We start from the raw sequence: 24,898 nt of genomic DNA, 5'->3' as shown, positions 1-24,898 counted from the left end.
CAGAGGTCAGATGAAGTCACCCCCAGAATGGGACTCTCTCCTGCCCCTTGGATGTAGGCCTTGCCTGCTGGGCCGAGCTGTGAAAGGCCTTGGGGAAATCAGAGGTGTGACTCGGTCCCTGGATCTCGGTCAGGGAGCCTGGCCAGGCACACGCTGTCCCACCTTGGTACCAGAGGTGTCGGGGGCTTGGTCAGCCCTCCCTAGTGTCCTAAAGAAGGCACAGATCAGCCACATGAACTCAGGGTCAATAAAATATGACAGAAATAAGAGTTGAAACTAAAAAGTGGCATAGCGAAGATTAGTATTCTTTAATCTTTAATTCATATATAAAGCAAACATGAGCAGTAAGTCGGCAGGTTAAATAAAATGAGCGCTCTTTGGGGACTGCTTCCCTCACAAGATGGGCCATGGCCAGCCTTGGAGAAATGCACAGACGTGCCCCTTGTAGAGTCATTCTTGACCTGGCTGCAGGCCTGCTACCTGTATGCAGGCCTTCAGAGGGCACCTGTGGGTCCAGGTTGGTTTTGAACTCCCCGGTTCCTTCAGCAATGACCCCCATTTGCCGGTGTTGGTTCTACATCGAGAGGTTCTGTCTGCAGCGGGCGCTCGCTGGGCTTGTTCCTGATGTCAGCGGATGCCCTGCGGGTCCCCATTGAGGGCCAGGTCCCAGAGGAGAGCAGGGTGGGCCTGGGGGCGGTGGGCAGCAAGATGGAGGGGCTCTCCCACTGCAGCCGCTGGAGGGGGCCAGATGCTCTGCCGCTGCCTGGTCCCTCAACCAAGCTCGGTGGAGGCTGCAGCGTCCGTCAGGAGCCCTGTGGCGTGCGGGGTGCCTCCAGAAGCAGAGGGAGAGGTTGAGGCCAAGATTCCAGGGGCATGTTGGGTGGTGCTGGGTGTTGTTCCTGAAGACAGAGCAGATGGGAAGCAGGCATCAAAGCTGCCAGGAGAGGAGTTCCCGCTGTGGCTCAGCAGTAATGAACCCAACTAGTATCCATGAGAACACAGGTTCGATTCCTGGCCCTGCTCAGTGAGTTGAGGATCCCATATTGCCCTGAGCTGTGGTGTAGGTCACAGACACTACACTCTGATCTGGCGTTGCTGTGGCTGTGGCATAGACCGGCAGCTCAACCCTAGCCTGGGAACTTTCATATGCTGCACCTGCAGCCCTAAAAAAAAAAAAATCTGCCAAGAGAACAGTCTTTCCTGGGGACACCCCACTCCCTACTGTCCAAAGTGTAGGGGAGGCTCCCAGCAGGGAGAGCCCCTCTGCTGGGAGAGCGGGTCCGAGGGAAGGTCAGCCCAGCTCACCGAAGTCGCCACGGTGGAGAAGTGGCGGAGGAGAGGAAGCGCTGACCGTGACCTTGGGGCTTCCCCCTGACTTTGTGTGTCCCTTCACAGCTGGGGAGGGAGTGCTGACCTCCATGAGTCCACGGCTCATCTCACGTCCTCAAGCCAATCTTAGCAGAAATCCATCCTCCCTGGACGCCCCCACCCCCACCCACATCCCACCCACCTTCAGTTCCGTCAGTGAGATGGGGCGACAACTGCCTCGTGGGTGTCAGGATGAGATGAGGCCGTGTACTGAAAGTTGTCTTAGCTACAGGACTAGTTTAAAAGTGGTTATAACTGTACCGTGAATGAAGAGGCTGAGGAAGGGAGTCGCAGGGAGCAGAGCCCTTCTTTCAGACCTTTTAGATGATGCTGGCATCAACTGTTTGGGGAGATTTTTTTAAGCATGGGACGAACGACCCCTTGGGGAGTTCCCTGATGGCTCAGTGGTTTAAGGATCTGGCTTGTCACTGCTGTGGCACAAGTTCGATCCCTGGGAACTTCCTCATCCTGCGACCATGGCCCAAAAAAAGAAAAAAAAGAAAAGAAAAGAAAAAAAGATTCCTTGGGAAGCAACTTGGCATCCTCTCTCCTCAATCTGACTAAGGATGCCTTTGGCCACCCTGAGCATTCGTTGTCTGTTACAAAGTTCCTGGGAAGCCTTTTCCTTGGCGAGCCAGGTAGCCAGTCGGGCCAAACAGCATCATCATTTTACCCTGTTGTCAAACTGTAGCTCGGAAGATGCACAAGAGCCCCGGGTGCCCACCAGACCAGGGGACTTCTCACTGGGAGGGTAGCTGACCCCCCTCCCAAACTGTTCCCAGCACAGGGCTTGCTACCAGTCACCCTGGAAGAGCAGAGAAGAAAGGCGAATTCATTCGCCTTTCCTTGGGTACCTCTTGGGGATGAAAATCTACTTAGATTCCATGGGAGTTGTGAGAGCTGAAAGAAGGGATTTCATCATGGCTCACACGTGGTTCCTGCTTCCCACGTGTGGCCAAGGGGACCAGAAATGACCCAATGTGTGTAGACCCACAGGGGGATGAAACACTAAGGGCAAGGAGGTTGAAGAAACGGAGGCCCCTTGAGGTGGGTCTGTGCATCCATAGACCACAGGTCCTCGGGGAACCGGCTGTGGGACCCCATCAGCCCTAGGGGCTGCCCTCTGCTTCCTTTGGGGTCTTGGAGGCTCCTCATTCCTTCCTTTCTCAGAACAGCCCAGCTTCCTAGGCTGCCTCGTGGTTTCCACCCCGCCCCCTAGGACTTCCTGGTCCATCTTCCTGCCGGACCCCTCAGTGCCTCCTGGTGCCAGCTCTCCTACCAGGCTGCTCATTTCCAAGGGTGCTGGCCAGCCCTGGACTAGCCCTGTCTGGGTTAGGTGCCCACCCCGGTCCCATCGGGTGTGACGGGGAGAGAGAGGTGGTCCAGGGCCCCAGTAAGCACTGTCATTAGGACAGCGGTAGCTGTGTTGGGCAGAGTAAGCTGGAGGGGAAAAATTGGATGTGGGAGACCAGTTGTCTAGCACGGGAGCATGACCATAGCATGAGCCTGGCTCTCATTACTCCTTGGAATGCGTGGATTTTACCTCCAAGTTAACCACTCAGGCACTTGGGAGGCATTGAGTAAGAGAAGGTGGCCACAGATGCCTCCAAGAGGGTCCATGTACCTGGTCAGCTGGTGACCTAACCTGGCATCACTCTGGCTTCATTGTCTGCAACAGCTTAACTGAGATCACTCTATACACAGCAAAATTTAAACTTCAGTGATCTTTAGAAAATTCCCCAAGTTGTACGGCCATCACCACAAGCTTTTTTGTCTTTTTCTCTTTTGGCCACAGCATGCAGCGGCTTGGTATGGGATCTCTGTTCCCAGACCAAGGATTGAACCCGGGCTGGAGTGGTGAAAGGGCAGAATCCTAACCACTAGACCACCAGGGAACTCCCACCACAATCTACTGTAGAGTATTTACCCCATCCTCCTATACCTCTTAGCAGTCGCTCCCCTCCCTCTGCCTCCCCTCCTCCAGCCCTAGTGACCGTTGATCTGCTTTCTGTCTCTGTGGGTTTGTCTCTCTGAGACATATCCCATCCACAGAATCACATGCTGGGGTACCTCGTTTCTGTCACGTAGCCCAATGTTTCCAAAGTTCATCCACGTGGCAGCATGAATCAGGGCTTCATTCCATTTTATGGCCAAATCAGACTCTAATATGTGACTGCAGACACACAAGTTCACCCTGCTTAGGCAGGTGCGTTACCACACCTGCTGTCCTCACTTACCTGGTCTGCGGGGAGCCTGACCAGGACATGTAGAGCAGGATGAGGAAGAGAAACACCACGAAAGCCACCAGGCTCACCCAGAAGGCGATGACAATCAAATCTGCAGGAGGGGAGAGGCATCTCTATGTCAGTGTGACATCACACAGCCGACTGCGAGGAAAAAAGGACCCCAAGTGCTGTGGGAAGAGGCCCCTGGGTGTAAGCGTTCTCAGCTATGACCCAGGAGAAGATTTTTCCATTGACAATAACCTTGGGGGAGTTCCCGCTGTGGCTCAGTGGAACCGAATCTGACTAGTATCCAAAAGGATGTGGGTTTGATCCCTGGCCTTGCTCAGGTAGTCAGGGATCTGGCATTGCTGTGAGCTGCGGGGTAGGTTGCAGTCATGGCTCGGATCCCGCATTGCTGTGACTGTGGTGTAGGCTGGCAGCTACAGCTCTGAATCGACCCCTACCCTGGGAACCTCCATATGCTGCAAGCGTGGTCCTAAAAAGCAAAAACAACAACAACAAAACCCAAAACCAAAAAACCGAAAACCAATAAACTTGGGGAATTTCAGTGGCCTCGTGGTTAAGGATCTGGCATTGTCACTGCTGTGGCATGGGATCGATCCCTGGCCCAGAACTTCTCTGCATGCTGCAGGGCAGCTGAAAACAAACAAAAAACCCAATAGGAATTCCCATTGTGGTTCATTGAGTTAAGAACCTAACATAATGTCCATGAGGACGCAGAAGAAAATCGGGTTTGAGATTTTATTGTGTTAAGGATGTTTCCATTTTCTGCAGACACTAATTCTTTTTCTCTCATAAAAATAATGCAGAATTTGAGGCCTTTGGCACTTGATAAGTTCCATCGGAAGCTCTAAGGAAGCAGCTTTTAAAATTGAGCAGTCAAGACTCCCCCTCCCCTCACCCAGGCTCACACTGCTTGTCCCAGCCCTTGGTCATTATCCCCAGACACTGAGCAGGAAATGAGATGATCCCTCTCCCAGAACACAGAGTCTTCAGAATTTTGTTGGACCAAAAAGGCCATCAGTAGCCACTAGCTGTTTCCTGATGACGTTTCTCTTTCATGTGTTCTGTTGAAAAAAGGCAGCCAAGAAAAGAGGGATTTTTCTCTTCCTTCTGAAGGTTCAGCCTAAGTGCTTGGAGAGAACATTTTGTTCCAGGGGCAAGAGCTGTCACCCCCCAGTGTTGGAAATATTTAAACATCCACGAGCTTGTTTTTACAGCACGGAACACCATGATGGCTTCACAATAAAGCTGGCCCAGCCATGAAAACTCCTTTCTCATTCCCTCTTCTCCAGGGTCCTTGTAGAACATTAACCCCAAGACTTTTCCCTCCTTGGGGAATAATACTGGCAGTGGATGGTTTTGTGTTCAAATTCTGACTTGGCCATTTCCTAGCTATGTGATCGCAGGCAATCCAGGATTTTTACATCTCTAAATCACTTCCCTCATCTTTTTTTTTTTTTTTTCTTCTCTTTTTGCCATTTCTTGGCTGCTGCCATAGCATATGGAGGTTCCCAGGCTAGGGGTCTAATCAGAGCTGCAGCCACCGGCCTACGCCAGAGTCACAGCAACTTGGGATTCAAGCTGCGTCTGTGACCTACACCACAGCTCACAGCAATTCTGGATCCTTAACCCACTGAACGAGGCCAGGGATCGAACCCACAACCTCATGGTTCCTAGTAGGATTCGTTAACCACTGAGCCACGACGGGAACTCCCCCCTCATTTGTTAAATAGGGATAATAGTATGTGTTATAGAGGCTTTTAAGCAAATAAAATAAAATATATATGCAATGCCCATGAGACAATTCCTGTTTAATAGTTGTGAAACAATATATAAATAAAACTATTATTTCTGTTAAGAAGGTTTTGCAGCAAGTGATACGGCTGCATCCTTTGCGCTCACTAAAATGTAAGCTCTGGGTAAATGTAACTGTGGTGTTGACCACTGGTTGTCAATCCTAATGTTTGCTTTCAGGGGCTTCTCTAGTGATAGAACCTCTTGTTTAGCTGGGCACATGGCCGTCTGGGATAAAGACTACATTTCCCAGCCTCCCTTCTGGTTAGTATGGTCATGTGACAAGGTTCTGGCCAATGAGATGTGAGTGGAGCAGTTATAGGATGGCTTCTAGGAATCCTCCTGCAGAGACTGCTGGATTTCGAAAACGTGTCTCTCTTATTCCCTTACCCCTTTTGTTGCCCAGAACGTGGATGTGATGGCTAGAGTCAGGGTTAGAACATGGTGACAAGGACATATGCCAAGGTGGCAGAGGTATGAGCTAGGACAAAGTTGGTTCCTGAAGATATTTCATGGAGCTGACCCATCACCCTATCATGCAAACTTTTACATGAGAGAGAAATCAACTTCTGTTTTATTGGCTACTCTGTTAATTGCACCCAGTTTTCTCTATTGAATCTGTTTAAAAAAAAAAAAAGAAATGAGTTTTTTTGTAGTTTTTCTTTTTAATTGGGGTATAGTTGATTTACAATGTTGTATTAGTGTCATGTTTATGGCAAAGTGGATCAGTTACACACATATATATATATTTGTTATTTTTGATAAAGAAGACAACGATTAGCTTCTCTTTTTCATGCTGAAAAAATAAATAATTCTTATATGTGATTTATTTAAAGAAATTACTTTTTATTTTATTTTTTGCTTTTTAGGGCTGCACCCATGGCATAGGGAAGTTCACAGGCTAGGAGTTGAATCAGAGCTGCAGCTGCCGCCCTACACCACAGCCACAGCAATGCGAGATCAGAGCCACCTCTGCGACCTACACCACAGGCACAGCAATGCTGGATCTTTAACCCACTGAGTGAGGCCAGGGATCGAACCTGTGTCCTCATGGATACTAGTCAGGTTCGTTACCACTGAGCCACAAAGGGAACTCTAAGAAATGACTTTTTTTTTTTTCTTGCCTTTTCTAGGGCTGCTCCCAAGGCATATGGAGGTTCCCAGGCTAGGGGTCTAATCAGAGCTGCAGCCACCGGCCTATGCAACAGCCACAGCAACGCGGGATCCGAGCTGCGTCTGCGACCTACACCCCACAGCTCATGGCAACACCGGATCCTTAACCCACTGAGTAAGGCCAGGGATCGAACCCGAAACCCCATGGTTCCTAGTCGGATTCATTAACCACTGAGCCACGACGGATACTCCTCAAATGACTTTTTAAATGAACAAACCAAAGCTGACAAATCCAAGTGAGTGCTGACCTTCAAAACAATCGTCCCGGAGTTCCCGCCGTGGCGCAGTGGTTAACGAATCCGACTAGGAACCATGAGGTTGAGGGTTCGATCCCTGCCCTTGCTCAGTGGGTTAACGATCCGGCGTTGCCGTGAGCTGTGGTGTAGGTTGCAGACGTGGCTCGGATCCTGCATTGCTGTGGCTCTGGTGTAGGCCGGTGGCTACAGCTCCGATTAGACCCCTAGCCTGGGAACCTCCATATGCCGTGGGAGCGGCCCAAGAAATAGCAACAACAGCAACAACAACAACAAAAAGACAAAAAAGACAAAAAAAAAAAAAAATCGTCCCTTCTCTACTAGAGTGATCTAAATTTTCTTAAAACACATATGTTAATCAAACATTGAAAAACATCTATCATTCATAAACATTTATAAATTCTTCTTTTGGAATTACCTTCAAGGACACTCAAACGCATATATCAATTTTGCTATTTTATGAGATTTTATTTTCTTTTTGACACCCAGGTGGTATCAGTCAGCTTGATTTCACTCACTTGAATGGTTTCTGGGTGATTCTTAACTATTTCCCAGAAGCAAAACCATCCTCAAAAGAAACTTATTACTGTGGACTTTCGTAGCATGTGTCATGGCTACCAAAGTCAGTTCCAAAGAAAGAGTTCCAAGCAGGGTTTTTTTGTTTGTTTGTTTTGGCTTTTTAGGGCTGCACCCACAGCATATGGAGGTTCTCAGGCTAGGGGTCAAATTGGAGCTGTAGCTGCCAGCCTACGCCAGAGCCACAGGAACTCGGGATCCAAGCCACGTCTGTGACCTACTCCACAGCTCACGGCAAGGCCAGATCCTTAACCCGCTGAGCAAGGCCGGGGATCAAACCTGTGTCCTCATGGATCCTAGTCAGAATCCTTTCTACCAAGCGACAGGAACTTCCCCAAGCGGTTTTTGAGTGACAATATACTCATCCAAGTGTAGCCCCACCGCATGGGGCTCGCTTGGTGCAAAATCTGTTCCACGGTTCTCTTTAAAAATCACATTCGGAGTTCCCATCGTGGCGCAGTGGTTAACGAATCTGACTAGGAACCATGAGGTTGTGGGTTCGGTCCCTGGCCTTGCTCAGTGGGTTAAGAATCCAGCATTGCTGTGAGCTGTGGTGTAGGTCGCAGACACAGCTCAAATCCCAAGTTGCTGTGGTTCTGGCGTAGGCTGGCGGCTACAGCTCCGATTGGACCCCTAGCCTGGGAACCTTCATATGCTGCGGGAGCGGCCCTAGAAAAGGCAAAAAGACAAACAGATAAATAAATAAATATCACATTCACAGCTGTCAGGCCCATCAGACTGACCATTTCCTGAAGACATCCTAAAGCTGCCACCCGAACTTGATCGCTCTGAACAGGAGAAAAGAGCTCTGCATAAATCCTTTGTTCAGTCTTCACACTGAAGTCTCTGTATTGTGTTCAGAAGAGGTTGGTTAGTGGTGGGTTTGTTCTCTCCCTCCCAGCTGCCAGAGCAGCTGATGAACAGACATTCTTCGTAATCCATCATTAAAGGAGGAAGACATTGACCTGAGAGGTAAATGATACGGCAGCAAAGCCAGTTACCACCCCAGGGAAATCAGTCCATCTCGCTTCTCCCTGCAAGGGGGGACTCGAACGATATCTGGAGAGTCATTGTATTAAAAACATCGGTATTGCTGCCATAAGATTGGTAGATGGGACTGTTTTTGTCCTAATCTTAGCCTCTGAAAAGGGCATCGATAAAAGATCGAATGTATCATTAGTCTATTCAAGCAGGACCTCAGGAAACAGATTACATCTCCACCTTTTTGATGGTATTGTGGAGACTCTGAATCTTTCTGTGAAGCCACATCTGATGATCACAGAGGTAACAGTGCTTGTGAAGTCCCTGTAACAAAATCACACCAGATTTCCAGCCACCCCTGGGAAAGGGCAACCCACAGCCTTCAACTCAGCACTGACTGCTCATAAAAATCCATCTCAATCCCTAGATATTTCCAATGATCTGCCCAACCATGAGGGAATAAATTCCCCCGTGTGAGCATGAACACGAAAATCTTAAAATCCTTCCTGCTTTTAGGTTAACACACATGCCTGGGTATTTTTCCTTCTATTTTTGTCTCCTTCACTACTCAGCATAGGGGTCAAATGCAGCCTGACTTTCCCACGTCAACCAGCTGCCCCAGGCGACCTTCTAGGGAGAGAAGCTGAGCGAAAGCGCGACCTCTTTGGCTCCCCCTAAAGGATCCCAGCATCTTTCTGCCTTTGATGTGCGCCTCTGCAGACACCTGGGCTGGGATGCTTTCTGATGTGTTTGAGTGGGTTGGAGATCCAACCCAGAGGCACCAGCGAGGAGAGAAAGCTGCATTTGTCAGCAAAGAAGGCCACCTGCTTGCTGGGGTTGACCTCTGTCCACCCTCACCTGGACTCACACTTACCTTATCCTACCTTCAAAGCCAAGCAGCAGAGCCCCGGTGATGCTGCCTTTGGCAGAGCATCACAGGAAGTGAAAGTGACACAGTGATAACGGTAGCATAGAGTATAGATGAGGGAGATTTCTGCTTTTGCCCTTTTTAGGCTTTTTCTTTTGGGGGGGGCGGAGGGAGGGACCACACCCACAGCAAGTGGATGTTCCTGGGCCAGGGGTTGAACCAGGGGTGCCGCTGGGGTCTATGTCACAGCCACAGCAACACCAGATCTGAGATGCATCTGTGACCTACGCTGAAGCTTGCCTCAATGCCAGATCCTCAACCTACTGAGCGAAGCCAGGGATGGAACCCACATCCTCACTGACACTATGTTGGGGTCTTAACCCATTGAGCTACAACGGGAACTCCAAGACATCTGTGCTTAACACGCAAGAGTGGAAGAAGTTCTTCTCTCCCACTACTTATAAGACCAATATCCTGGAAGGATTCTACATATTCAAGGACACAAATTTCTAGAACACCATATAGCTATTGACGAAGCTTGTGAAAGAATAACAACATGGGAAAACAAAATACTGTGAGGTCAATAAGAGCAGGGTACAAAATGGCTTATAGAGCCAGATCCTATTTGAAATATATTTAGGAGACAGGATGTTTGTAATGGATTCTCTCTGCCTGCTTTAGCTGATGTCCAGGACCAAGGTGCTGCTGTGGACTGAGTGTGTGTGTCCCCCCGCCCCACCCCCGCCAACAAAATCCATAGATTGATGCCCACATCCCCAGTGTGGTGGTGTTTGGAAGTGGAGCCTTTGAGAAGTAATTAGGTTTGGAAAAAGTTTAGAGGAGTTCCCGTCATGGCTCAGTGGTTAACGAATCCAACTAGGAACCATGAGGTGGTGGGTTCGATCCCTGGCCTCGCTCAGTGGATTAAGGATCCAGCATTGCCGTGAGCTGTGGTGTAGGTCGCAGATGAATCTTGGATCTGGCGTTGCTGTGGCTCTGGCATAAGCTGGCAGCTGCAGCTCCAATTCGACCCCTAGCCTGGGAACCTCCATATGCCAAAGGTGCAGCCCTAGAAAAGACAAAAAAAAAAAAAAAAGACCAAAAAACAAAGAGAGAGAAAAGGTTTAGAAAATCCTTATGTTGGATTAATGCCCTTAGAAGAAAAGAAAGAGACACACATACGCTGTTTCTTCATTTGCAGCAACGAAAGGCCCCGTGAGCATGCAACGAGAGGGTGGCCATCTTCAAGCCAGGAAGCAAGCCTCTCCAGACAGCGAATCTGCTGCCACCTTGATCTTGGACTTCTGCCCTCTAGAGCTGTGAGAAAGACATGCCTGTTGTTGAAGCCACACAGTCTGTGATATTTTGTTATGGCAGCCTGCATAGACTAAGACAGGTGTTGACTATCGAAAATCTGGTTTGGTGATGCTTAGCTCCAAAGAATTTTCCCTAGAGACAGTAGAGACAGTATTTAGCGTCCCCCCTTGACCTTCGCCTTGTAGGAGAGGGTAGCTGTTGCCCTGACCTTGAATCAGTGGAGTGTTCCCTGTGTGTCTGTTGCATACATCCCAGCCTGCAGACCAGTGCTGAATAAATATCTGTGTTTACAGTATTTTGAGCCTGCCCATGGTCTTTTTTGTTACAGCAGCATGAAGGGACTAAGACAGGCTGCCGCAGCAGGTTGGGTAACTTAAACCACGGAAACTTATTGGCTCACAATCCTGGAGGCTGGAGGTGCAAGATCGAAGTGTCAGCAGGATCAGTTTCTTCTGAGGCCCCTCTCATTGGCCTGCAGGTGGCCGCCTTCTCCTGTGCCCTCACAAGGTCATCCCTCTGTGCGTGGCTCTATTCTAATCTCATCTATTTTATGTATGTATGTATGTATGTATTTATTTATTTATTTATTGTCTTTTTGCCATTTCTTGGGGCGCTTCTGCGGCATATGGAGGTTCCCAGGTCGAATTGGAGCTGTAGCCGCCAGCTTACACCACAGCCACAACAACGTGGTATCTGAGCTGCGTCTGCAACCTACACCACAGCTCATGGCAATGCCAGATCCTTAACCCACTGAGCAAGGCCAGGGATCGAACCCACAGCCTCATGGTTCCTAGTCGGATTTGTTAACCACTGAGCCACGATGGGAACTCCTGTTCTAATCTCTTCTTACAAGGACACCAGTCATTCCGGATGAAGGCCCGCCCTAATGACCTCTCTTTAACCTAATCCCCTCTATGGTGGCCTTTTTTCCAGAGAGAGTCCCATTTGGGGGTACTCTAGGGGTTTAGGACTTTGGCATAGGAATCTGGGGGGGGGACACAATTCAGCCTTTAACTGCAAGGAAGGACGAACTCGAAAGGGTGCAGATCTCCTGGGAGGAGATGTGGTTTGGCCACTCACTGGATGGCAGAGATGTCTACCCTCCAGTCCCGGTGGGAGGGACGGGATAGGGAACCGAGGGTGGGGTTGGTTGGCAGGGGCTCTGGAGGCCTGGCCCCTCAGTGTGTGACCCGCTCCCCCACCAGCCACAGGTTGTCCAGGGGCTTTGCTTCTGATGGTCGCTCAGAGGCTATTGCCACACAGAGGCTGCAAGAGCACGGAGGGACCACGTCCAGGGCCAGGACCAGCGCTGATTCCATCAGATGGCCCCAAGCCCCACTGCGGACGCCCCTCCCCTGGGGCTCCTGCTGTGCCCCACCAGAGCCCTCTCTCTCCTGAAAAAGCCTAACACAGGCTCACTTTTTCTGCTACTGTTGTTCAGGTCGCGGCGGGCAGCAGCAGCTTGATGGACGGATGCGGAATCTCCGTCCCCAGACCAGGGACTGAACCTGGGCTGCAGGGGTGAAAGTGCCGAGTCCTAACCACCACACCAACACATGCTCACTTTAAAAGAATTCCTTCATGGGTCATAGAACCTGTTTTGAAGGGCGCATGCAAAGCTGAGAGGCAATAGGTTGATAATTGATGTAAATATTCATCATAAAAATTGAGGATGCGTGCAAGAGCTGCCTACTCTGCACTGGTTTATTCATTCATTCTGCAAAGATCCATTATGTGCCTACTGTGCTCACTATTGCTCACTATTGCTGGGGAGAGAGAGAGAGGAAGCCAGAGGGAGGGGGAGGGAGGTGGACAAAAGTTCCTGCTGCCATCCTAATCACGACAAGTGTCCCAAGGCACTGGAGCTGGACTTTAGGTCCCGGTTTTGTGACTGGGTGACATCAAGTAAGTCACTCAGTCGCTCTGAGCCGCACATACTTCTATTCCCGTGGCTGAAACACCAGGGCATTCTCATTTATTCACTTATGTGGCTGCTTCTGCCTAGACTGTCAACTCGTAAAGAATTTTCTCCCGTAACACTTCCAGCCCCAGCAAGAGGCTGTCTCCGGCCCGCGTGTCCTCACTACTGGCCCGACTCTCATTCACACTTACATGTTCACCAGAGCAAGATTCTTAGCAAGCAAATCGGACCCTGTCTCTTCCCTACTTACAGGTTTACTTTATTTTATTTTTGCTTTTTAGGCCCACACCTGCGGCATATGGACGTTCCCAGGCTAGGGGTCGAATGGGAGCTGCAGATGCCAGCCTATACCATGGCTAGAGGAATGCTGGATCCTTAACCCACTGAGTGAGGCCAGGGATCGAACCTGCATCCTCATGGATACTAATTGGGTTCATAATCCACTGAGCCACAATGGGAACTCCCCTTACTTACAATTTTTTTTTTTTTTTTTGTCTTTTGTCTTTTGTTGTTGTTGTTGTTGTTGTTGTTGCTATTTCTTGGGCCGCTCCCGCGGCATATGGAGGTTCCCAGGCTAGGGGTTGAATCGGAGCTGTAGCCACCGGCCTACACCAGAGCCACAGCAACGCTGGATCCGAGCCGCGTCTGCAACCTACACCACAGCTCACGGCAACGCCAGATCCTTAACCCACTGAGTAAGGGCAGGGACCGAACCCGCAACCTCATGGTTCCTAGTCGGATTCGTTAACCACTGCGCCATGACGGGAACTCCTTTACTTACAATTTTAAATGACCCCCTGCAGGAGTTCCCTGGCAGCCGAGTAAGTTAAGGACCTGGAGTTGTCACTGCTGTGGCATGGGTTTAATCCCTGACCCAGGAATTTTTGTATGCTGCAGGCACAGCCAAAATTAAAAATAAAATAAAATAATATAAAATAAAATAAATCCTACAGTTTATAGGCATCTTCCAAAGCTGGCCTGGAAGAATCTGGCCCCTGGGGGGTCTGGAGCTCATCCTCTGTTGCTCTTCCAAACCCCCTCCCGGAAGCCCTTCCTTTACTTACAGGAATGTAACTGTTCTGTACCCGCGGCCGGCCTTCTGTGTATCAGGCAAATTCTTGACTTTTTTGGACTCAGCTGCTCCAAAACCTGGGAACCTTCCTTGAGGGGCATCCTCTGTGCTCTGGTGACAGCGTCACAAGTCTCCAGCCTAACACCATGGACTGAATCCCTATTTATTTATTTATTTACTTATTTATTTATTTTTGCTTTTGAGGGCCGAACCTACGGCATATGGAGGATCCCAGGCTAGGGGTCCCATCGGAGCTGTAGCCACCAGCCTACACCAGAGCCACAGCAATGTAGGATCTGAGCCACATCTGCGACCTACACCACAGCTCACGGCAATGCCGGATCCTTAAACCACTGAGCGAGGCCAGGGATCAAGCCCGAAACCTCATGGTTCCTAGCGAGATTTGTTTCTGCTGAGCCATGATGGGAACTCCTGAATCACTCTTTATTTTATTTTTATTTCTTTATAGTGATTTTTATTTTTTCCATGATACCTGATTTACAGTGTTCTGTCAATTTTCTGCTTTGCAGCGAGGTGACCCAGTCACACAGACATGTATACATTCTTTTTTCTCACATTGTCCTGCTCCATCGCAAGTGACCAGACATAGTTCCCAGTGCTACACAGCAGGATCCCATTGCTTATCATTCCAAAGGAAATAGTTTGCACCTATTAACCCCAAATTCCCAGTCCATCCCACTCCCTCCCCCTCCCTCTTTGCAACAACAAATCTGTTCTCCATGTCCATGATTTTCTTTTCTGTGGAAAGGTTCACTTGTGACATATATTAGATTCCAGATATAAGCGATACCATATGGTATTTGTCTTTCTCTTTCTGACTGACTTCACTCAGGATGAGAGTCTCTAGTTCCATCCATGTTGCTACAAATGGCATTATTTTGTGCTTTTTATGGCTGAGTAGTATTCCATTGTGTATATATACCACATCTTCTTAATCCAATCATCCTCAATGGACATTTAGGTTGTTTCCATGTCTTGGCTATTGTGAATAGTGCTGCAATGAACATGCGGGTGCATGTGTCTTTTTCAAGGAAAGGTTTGTCCAGATATATCCCCAAGAGTGGGACTGCTAAGTCATATGGTGGTTCTATGTATAGTTTTCTAAGGTACCTCCATACTGTTTTCCGTAGTGGTTGTACCAGTTTATCTTCCCACCAACAGTGCAGGGGGTTCCCTTTTCTCCACATCCTCTCCAGCATGTGTTATTTGCTGAATCACTGTTAATGGTCAGTATCTCCCACCTGATCCAGTTGAGGATCAACAGAGTGACCTGCTTGATCTCTTCCTCAAGCCAATGGCATCTACAAAGAGGGCCTGGTCTAGACTAGAAGGCACGGCAAGGACTCCACCAGAGGCTGCGCCTTGGCATTGAGGGGACCGGGTAGCTCCCAGGCACATCTGGGGGGCATTGGGGACATTTGAATCCCAACTGGGTATTGGATGGTGCTAAGAAATAATTATTGAAATGATTAGATGGACTCGATGCTCTGCCTGTTACTAGTTTCCTCTTTCTGGTGGAGGAATGTCATGAGGCCTGTAACCTACTTAGAAATACCTCCTCACGAAATACATAATAATGCTAATAAAATAAAATAGGTCTTAGGGGAAAAAAATCGAGGCCATGGATTTAGTCTTTTTTACTCTCATATCTCCAGTTCCCAGGGTATCGTCTGACCCATAAGGGATAGTTGGAGAATTTTGATTGTTGAATTAATCAGGAACCACAGCCAGGTGGGAAAAGGTATGGGGTGTTTTGGGTCTAGTACAGAAGTGTGTCGCATTGGAAAGAATGAAAACAAAATTATTAGTGCCTAATTTCAGAGGGGCTACTAAAGAGGAAAAGGGGAGCTCTGGGGAGCTCTAGGAAGCTCTTGGAAGGCCACGGGCAGGGAAACAAGCAAAGGCATGTGGTTGAGCCTGGAGTCCTTCCCATGCAGGGATGCCGTGAAGCGTTGCACAGGCTGCGCACTGCTCAAGGGACCCCACCTGAATGGCGTGTGATTAGCTGATGGCCCAGAGGAGGATGCTTTATCTAATTTTCTCTACCATGTGGGTTAGTGGCAGCCCTGTTCCTATATTTGTGCGGCTTAAGGAAGAAGAGGAGAATTAAGGTGACCATCTAATGTGTCTGGGTTTCCCACTATACATCCAGGGGACAGTCCTAGAAGGGTGGTCACTCTCAGGAGGTGCCACAAGGAAAAGAAGAGGTTGCAGAAGATGGGGAGAGACAGAAACTAGGAAGAAGAAGGAGGTAGCTTACAGGCTGACATTTCCAAAGGGGCCAGAGCTTGGAGTTATTGTCACCAGCTGATAACACAACTCCCAGCAAGCTCAGCATCCTGTGCTCCCCAGCTGAGCTCCACTGAGCATCTGTTGGAGAGGATGGTCACTTGTCCACCCACTGGGTCCAGCGTGATCCAGTTACAGACAAGCCCAGGTAGAGAGAGGGGACTGAAGGAAGGCCTCAGTTTTCCCTTAGCAGCTCCAGACAGGAGTTATTACAAACAGCACACAGAGTAGGTGTCCAGCTGAATGTGGGGTATAGATATGTGTGTATGTGCATGCATGCACGTGTGTGTGGTGTGTGTGTGTGTGTGTGTGTGCATGTGTGCACGTGTGGGGGTACGCACACAGAACAATCCCAGTTTGCTAGGCACTGAAATGGGTGGGTTTTTTTTTGTTTTAAATGCTTTTTAGGACTGCACTTGCAGCATATGGAAATTCCCAGGCTAGGGGTCTAGTCGGAACTACAGCTGCGGGCCTACACCACAGTCACAGCAACACGGGATCTGAACTGTGTCTGCGACCTACATCACAGCTCATGGCAACACTGGATCCTTAACCCACTGAGTGAAGCCAGGGATTGAATCCACGTCCTCCTGGATACTGGTCGGGTTCGTTACCGCGGAGCCACAACGGGAACTCCCACCAAGATGTTAATAATGATTTTTTTTTCTGTGTGGTGGAGTGAAATAATTTACTAGGAGCATATCAGCTTAAAAAAAAAAAATCATTTGGAGTTCCCGTCGTGGTGCAGTGGTTAACGAATCCGACTAGGAACCATGAGGTTGCGGGTTCGATCCCTGCCCTTGCTCAGTGGGTTAAGGATCTGGCGTTGCCATGAGCTGTGGTGTAGGTTGCAGACGCGGCTCAGATCCCGCGTTGCTGTGGCTCTGGCGTAGGCTGGCGGCTACAACTCTGATTCGACCCCTAGCCTGGGAACCTCCATATGCCATGGGAGTGGCCCAAAGAAATAGCAAAAAGACAAAAAAAAAAAAATCATTTTAGGAGTTCCTGTTGTGGCTCAGTGGGTTAAGACCCTGACATAGTGTTCCTGAGGATCCTCACCCAGTGGGTTAAGGATCTGGTGTTGCCTCAAGCTGCGGTGTAGATCCCAGATGCGGCTCGGATCTGGCGTGGCTGTGGCTGTGGCGTAGGCCAGCACCTGCAGCTCCAATTCAACCCCTAGCCTGGGAACTTCCCTGTGCTGCAGGTGTAGCTGTGAAAATATCTATACATTTATTTTTATTTGGTTATAGTAACACAACCATAATTTATTTATCCCATCTCCTGTTGATGGATATTAGGTCATTTCCAACTTCTCACTGCCACAAATGGTGCCACAGTGAACATGGGAATACATGCATCCTTGTGGCTGTATGGAAGCATTTCCCTAGGAGGATGCCTGAGAGAGGGATGTCGAATTATGCCTTCTGAACCTCTGCAACTTTTCTGTCCCTTGCCAAGTTTGCTCTCCCAAATGGTGAATCCAATTTTCATCCCATCAGCAGCATTTGACGGTCCTCATGTCGCTACTGTCAACCCCAGTTCTCCCAATCACCACCTTTTCATTGATGCTCATCCAGTGCGTGTGAAATGGTATCTCATTGTTCTTTCCCAGTTCATTCCCCTGAGAATTTGTGACAGTAAGCATTTTCTCAAATTCATTGGCCTTTTGAGTTTCTTCTGTTCCTGCTTTTTTTATTTGTTTGTTTTTTTGTACGGCCACACCTCCCAGGGGTCTGATCGGAGCTACAGCTACTGGCCTACACCACAGCCACAGCCACTCCAGATCCAAGCCGCATCTGCAACCTACGCCGAAGCTCATGGCAACACCAGATCCTTAACCCACTGAGGCCAAGGATCGAACCCTCATGGATACTAGTTGGCTTCGTTACTGCTGAGACACAATGGGAACTCTCAGGAAGGACATTTTTTAAATTTAAAAAGACTTGGAGTTCCTGTCATGGCGCTGTGGTTATCGAATCCAACTAGGAACCATGAGGTTGCAGGTTCGATCCCTGGCCTTGCTCGGTGGGTCAAGGATCCGGCGTTGCCGTGAGCTGTGGTATAGGTCACAGCTGTGGCTCTGATCCTGCATTGCTGTGGCTCTGGCGTAGGCCGGCAGCTACAGCTCCAATTGGACCCCTAGCCTGGGAACCTCCATATGCTGCGGGAGTGGCCCTAGAAAAGGCCAAAAGACAAAAAAATAAAAATAAATTTAAAAAGACTTTTTTTCAAATTAAAATTCTGGCTAATGTCAGACATCCTGCTCATCATCACCTGGACTCCAAAGCTTCTCTCCCCTTTGGGTGGGGGGACATTTACAACTTTAGAATCTTAGAGGCCACAGCATCAATCTTCGGTCCACCTCCCCCACCAAACAACTTGCATTGCTGGGGAAAATGGTTGGTGTTCTCTAAACTGTGCGTGGAGTTTGAGATGTTCTTTCTTGCACACTGGAGCCAGAGTTAGACGTTTACAGCCTGGGGAGTTAGAAAGGAGGTCAAATAAGAAACGCCTCTTCAAACTCCCAAACCCAGTACAGGACATTTTAATGAGGACTCTTGCCAGAGAGGCCAGTCCCGGGCCCCACCCCCCGGAAGAACCATCTGGACATTGGGAGTTTTTGACACCCACAGGGAGAGGCCAGGGGCTGGATCCCTCCTATGAAGAGTGAACATGGATGGAGTTCCCGTTGTGGCACAGCAGAAACAAATCTGACTAGCCTACGTGAGGACGCAGGTTCGATCCCTGGGTTAAGGATCTGGCGTTGCTGTGAACTGTGGTGTAGGTCGCAGATGGGGCTCGGATCCCGAGTTGCTGTGGCTGTAGTGTAGGCCTGCAGCTGTAGCTCCAATTGGACCCCCTAGCCTGGGAACCTCCATATGCTGCAGCTGTGGCCCTAAAAAAAAAAAAAAAAAAAAGTAAAGTGGATTGGTATTTTCATAGAAAGTATTCAAGTTATACACCTTAAGGAGCTGATGAAATAACTCCCCCCATCTTCATACAGAGAGTAAGAACTACGATCTCCGCAATTTGAAGAAACTCACCCAAACAAGTAAACTAAACTCTACCCAGAAATCCATCTTAAGAGAATATTCTGTCTCAAAAGTGAGTTGATGTCTTAGGAAGTTAATTCCAAATTTCTTTTTTTTTTTTTTTTTTTTTGTCTTTTTGCTATTTCTTGGGCTGCTCCCGCGGCATATGGAGGTTCCCAGGCTAGGGGTCGAATCGGAGCTGTAGCCACCAGCCTACGCCAGAGCCACAGCAACGTGGGATCCGAGCCGCGTCTGCAACCTACACCACAGCTCACGGCAACGCCGGATAGTCAACCCACTGAGCAAGGGCAGGGACCAAACCTGCAAGCTCATGGTTCCTAGTTGGATTCGTTAACCACTGCGCCACAAAGGGAACTCCAATTACAGAGGCTATCAGCTCTCAGATTCGCTCTTATATCCAACCCCTAGGTATTAGGGATCTTTGATACCAACGGGGTGAGGGGCTTCTTCTGGGCTCCTTTATTCCTATGTGTTTTCATGTCTTATCTCAACTTCATTTCTATTGTCTCTGGAAAAGTAGTCTGGGGCCAGACAAAAATCCCTCCCCGACCAGGCTGTTTACACCCCAAATAGGTTAATTGTCTTGTTTTTTTCTGGGCGACCAACTGGGGGGCAGTGGCTGTGGAGAGGCTGTGTACTCCCAAGCCTATCGGCTGTAATTCACATCTGAGCTCTGCCACTTACTAGCTCTGGGATCTTGAGCAAATAAGTTAATAAGGTCGAAGACGTAGCTCAGATCCCACATGGCTGGGGCTCCGATTAGACTCCTAGCCTGGGAATTTCCATATGGCACAGGTACAGCCCTAAAAAGAAAAAAAAAAAAATGTCTTTCTTGGAATTACCTGTGGCTCAGCAGCTTAAGGATCTGGTGTTCTCACTGCTGTGGCTCAGGTTGCTGCTCCTGGCCCAGGAACTTCTGCAGGCGGTGAGCACGGCTAAATATGTAAATAAGTGAATAAATAGAAAGTCCTCCCTGGGAGTTCCTGTCGTGGCGCAGGGGAAGTGAATCCGACTAGGAACCATGAGGTTTCAGGTTCGATCCCTGGCCTCGCTCAGTGGGTTAAGGATCCGGGGTTGCCATGAGCTGTGGTGTAGGTCGAAGATGCGGCTCGGATCTGGCGTTGCTGTGGCTGTGGTATAGGCCAGCAGCTGTAGCTCTGATTAGATCCCTAGCCTGGGAACCTCCATATGTGGCCCCAAAAAGTAAAAAAAAAAAAAAAAAAAAAAAAAGTCTTTCCTGAATGCAGATCTACAGCCTATCCAAATCAATTTGTATCTTGAAGTTCTTGATAACATACATGAGTGGGCTTTTATTTTATTTTGTCTTTTTAGGGCCACACCCACGGCATATGGGAGTTCCCACATTAGGGATTGAATCAGAGCTGTAGCTTCTGACCTATACCACAGGCACAGGAATGAGGGATCCGAGCCAAGTCTGTGACCTACACCATAGCTCGCAGCAACACCAGATCCTTAACCCACTGAGCAAGGCCAGGGATCGAACCCACAACCTCATGGTTCCTAGTCAGATTCGTTATGCTAAGCCACAATGGGAATTCCTGGGCTTTTATTTTAAACCTCCACGTTCACCCTATTTTTAAATTTAATTTAATTTTAAAAATTTATTTATTTATTTATCTATATATTTATTTTTTACAGCCACATATGCAGCATATGGAAGTTCCCAGGCTAGGGGTCAAATCGGATATCCAGCTGCCTGCCTTCACCACAGCCACAGCAGCACCAGATCTGAGCTGCATCTACAACCTATGCTCATGGCAACACCAGATCCCTAACCCACTGAACAAGGCCAGGGATCGAACCCATGTCTTCATGGAGACTTGTGTGGGGTTCTTAATCCGGTGAGCCACAATGAGAACTCCTCTCCCTACTATTATTTGTCTTCCTTATTTTGAGTTTATGTGCAAAAATCTGCATTTTAATGTCATGATTATAGACCTTGTGTCAGGAAACACATACCATTTCTTTCCAAATTAGGAGTTTGGGATTAACATATCCACACGGCTATATATAAAATAATCAGCACAGACCTTCTGTATAGCACAGGGAATTCTACTCAATATTCTGTAATAACCTATATGGAAAAAGAAATTTGCAAAGGAATGGATATATGTATATAACTGAATCACTTTGTTATACACCTGAAGCTAACACAACATTGTAAATCAACTGTATTCCAATATAACATTAAAATTAAATTTAAATAAAAATGCACACCGCACCTATGGTCCCTCCATAAGCTTTACAACAGTTCTGGGGACACAGGAAGTTCTCAGCAATCATGGATGGCTCGCTCGACTTCTGGAAGTTGTAAGTGAAACAGGAACACTTCCTTACCAAACATTTACTGGATTTTCCCCAAGGGCCGTGCCAGGGATCAGCCTCCTTTGATCAGAAAATAATATCCGTGTGAATTTCAGTTTCTTTTTTTTTTCGGCTTTTTGCATTTTCTTGAGCCGCTCCCGCAGCATATGGAAGTTCCCAGCTAGGGGTCTAATCAGAGCTGTAGCCACCGGCCGACGCCAGAGCCACAGCAATGCGGGATCCGAGCCGCGTCTGCGACCCACACTACAGCGCACGGCAACACCAGATCCCCAACCCACTGAGCAAGGCCAGGGATCGAACCCACAACCTCATTGTTCCTAGTCAGATTCATTAACCACTGCACCACGACAGGAACACCTGAATTTCAGTTTTGAGCTGGTGTGTAACACACTCTGTTTCTTTTCTTATGGGAAGCATCCTACTCCTTCTAAGGACTGCATTTATTTTTTGACAAACATATTGTGTCATTTTAGTGAATGACCCCAGGAATCCCTGACTCTGGAGGCAGAAAAGAGGGGTTCCTGGTACTGAGACACTGTTTTTGTTTGGTTTTGTCTTTCACGCTCATTTCCTCAGCTAACTTGTTATCTTGACTGACTTGCTGGAGAATCAGAGAAGACTGCTCACAAAGTAGCAAGTTACACAGGAGAGGAAGACCAGGCAGGGAGGAGGAGGCTAAGGATGTTAACTCGTCTGGTTGTCCTTCCTGAGCCACAAAGATTAAGCCCTGGAGAGTATTTTAATAGGAATTAGTACATCAGCCATAGTGAGAGGGGACACATAACCCCTCCTCCATCTGCAAAGAGACAACAGAAAACTCGGAATCTACAATTTGAAGAAACCCGCCTAGTTTCATGGAACCATAGGCAAATCATCTTCTACCAAGAAACCAATCTTTCCAGTATATTCTGCTCCCAAACTTGGTTTCTCAGAAGGTTGGTTCCAAACGTATTACAGAGGATAAGTTACACCCCGCTCGCTTATACCCATGAGTTCAAGGTCACCTCCTGGCTTCATGGCATTCATGGTAGGTTCGCAAGTGGATGGAGAAAAGACGTTTGGATCAACCCCCAGCCTCTGCCTGGCCGGCTTCCCCATTTGAGGACTCACGTTTGTTGGCTTTCAGCTTCTTCTCGTCCACGGGAATGAGGTCCACGTAATCCAGGTAGTACTCGTAGCTGTCGTACGGGGCGGGGGCGCTGGTCCTGTTGGCCATGTCTGCGGCGCTGGGAGGCGGCCCCTGCGGAGCTGCTCAGACCTCTCACTGATTCCTGTAAAATCATCCAAGTGTGGCTGTGGGTCTCCAGGCTCAAGGGCTGCCCACTCATCAGAGCTGCTGGGCTGGGAAAAAGGTCAGGGGGGTGTGCCTGACATCTTCAGCGTGCGAGCGGAGCACTTCATCCTGCCTGGATGACAGATCTTCAAAACAAACAGAGCTGCAAGGCGGGAGCCTGGGGTCCCCGTGCAGCTCCAGGGAGGCCCTCAGAGTCAGGACAGAAAATCAGATCCCTCCCTCGGGGCGGGGGCCGGGGGGGGGGGGCTTGAAAGGCAAGATGGGGACGAGGAGAGGGCCATCCCTTTTGGCCTTACATACTTAAGAGGTTATCAAATCAAAAGCCTGGTAGTGCCCTTGACTTAGATTCAGGCAGTTCGTCGTGCTATTAGGCAACCAGAAAATCACTGGCTTAGATTTCTCATCCGAGGGCAGAAACTGAGTGGTGTCAACCCTGAACTTGCAACCTCTCTCGTGTACACACCACCGATCAATCACACTGAAAGAATCCTTGCTCCAATTAAGCACACCCCCCAGCTTTTACTGGAGCCCCCAAGAACCGACTGAACAGCAGCCTCTGTTCAGACTGGAGAGGCTGTTTTCCAAGTCAAGAGCCCACATGAATTGCACTCTTGGAAAATAAGGCCCCAGGGTTCACCAGCCCTTGGCTGATGACAAGTGCAACAGGGAATCTTCTGGATTTCAGTAGGGCCTGACTCCAAGTTGTACACTCACTCTTCTAAGAGCTCGGATGTAAGCGAGAGGCACCTTCCAAATATGGGAGATGGGATCCCAAGAGTTTAGCCTTTGAGAATCAGTTCTGAAATCAAAATACACAGAACGATGGGGACTTTTCTGCCAATCTATCAACTTTCTAGTAGTCTTGAGTCAGGTCTCCACTGCCAGGTTGCGGGTTCAGTCCCTGCCCTTGCTCAGTGGGTTAAGGATCTGGCGTTGCCGTGAGTTGTGGTGTAGATTGCAGATGCGGCTCGGATCCCGCGTTGCTGTGGCTCTGGCGGAGGCCAGAGGCTACAGCTCCGATTCGACCCCTAGCCTGGGAACCTCCATATGCCACGGGAGTGGCCCAAAGAAATAGCAAAAAGACAAAAAAAAAATTGATGTATAGTTTACAATGAATGAAAGGCCTACATCCTACCGATATAGCTTGATGAATATTGCAGGCGCGCACACACACACACACACACACACACACACACACGACCATCATCTAGATCAAGCTATAGAAGGTCTCCACTGCCTCAGCAGCCTCCCTCAGCCACTTTCCTGGAAGAGAACCATCCCCCACTCCCCATGCACACCAAGGAAGCCACTATTCTGATTTCTTTTCCTTTTTCTTTTTCTTGTCTTTTTGCCTTTTCTAGGGCTGCTCCCACGCCATATGGAGGTTCCCAGGCTAGGGGTCTAATTGGAGCCGTAGCCACAGGCCTACACCAGAGCCACAGCAACGTGGGATCCGAGCCTGGTCTGCAACTTACACCACAGCTCACGGCAACACCGGATCCTTAACCCACTGAGCAAGGCCAGGGATCAAACCCTCAGCCTCATGGTTCCTAGTCGGATTTGTTAACCACTGCACCACGACAGGAACTCCCACTATTCTGATTTCTATCATTTGTTTTTGCCTGATTTCCAACCTCGTATAAATCTAATTGTAAAATACAATGTATAATCGTTTATATCTCACTTCTTTTATTTCAACATGTTCTTTGGTTTCTCTGTAGCATTCCATTAGATGAATATTCCATAATTTATTTATCCATTCTCCTCTTGATGAACATTTGGCGATGACCTTCCATATGCCCTAGAGGTGGCCCTGAAAAGACACACACCAAAAAAAGTGTCAATACCAATTTACGCTCTCATCAGGAATATACATGCGGCGTGTTGCAAAAATGCCTACCATCCTTTGCCTTCCACGCTCAGCGACGTTGCCTTCTCTTCATATCAAAAATGAAGTCTGTTTCTCCATTTTGTGACTTGTTTTGGCCTTGACTAATAAGAAGAATGATTAAGGTGGGTAAGTTTCAGGCCAAGGCCTTAGAAGGCTCTCTCTGTGCCCACGCTGCTGGACCCCTGCCCAATCATTATGTCAATAAGCACAAGCTAGCCTGCTGGGTGCTCAGAGACATGCTGCCCAGGTGACAGCCAGCCAGCCCCCAGGAGTGGAGCACCCCCACTGGACCAGTAGTTGATTGTAAACTCATGAGTGAGCCCAGCAAAAATCCCAAGAACACACAGCTGAGCCTGACTTAAATGGTTAGTCTATAGCATCTTCAGATTTTTAGCTGAATGGTTGTTCTTTTTTTTGTTTGTTTATTTAAT

The 24,898-nt window shown here is 48.6% G+C and overlaps 1 protein-coding gene across 3 annotated transcripts; it reads right to left on the bottom strand.

Moving 5' to 3' along the window:
* MRAP (melanocortin 2 receptor accessory protein) lies at positions 285-22,837 on the bottom strand. 3 transcript variants are annotated; one of them, XM_021070915.1, is made up of 4 exons: positions 22,393-22,480; positions 21,180-21,342; positions 3,606-3,705; positions 285-899 (listed from the first exon to the last, which is right to left on the bottom strand). In XM_021070915.1, exons 2-4 carry the CDS (start codon positions 21,238-21,240, stop codon positions 575-577), a joined length of 486 nt encoding a protein of 161 aa, XP_020926574.1. In that variant the 5' UTR covers positions 21,241-21,342; positions 22,393-22,480; the 3' UTR covers positions 285-574. The 3 variants fall into 3 exon arrangements, with proteins under 3 accessions (XP_020926574.1, XP_020926575.1, XP_020926573.1); XM_021070916.1 differs by lacking the exon at positions 21,180-21,342 and adding an exon at positions 8,158-8,260; XM_021070914.1 differs by lacking the exon at positions 21,180-21,342 and having other exon boundaries at positions 22,393-22,837.

Source organism: Sus scrofa, chromosome 13 (genome assembly GCF_000003025.6).
Source record: "Sus scrofa isolate TJ Tabasco breed Duroc chromosome 13, Sscrofa11.1, whole genome shotgun sequence".
In the NCBI taxonomy this organism is placed as follows: domain Eukaryota; kingdom Metazoa; phylum Chordata; class Mammalia; order Artiodactyla; family Suidae; genus Sus; species Sus scrofa.
Note: the sequence above shows the minus strand (reverse complement) of the source record. Positions and strands in the feature narration are given on the sequence as shown.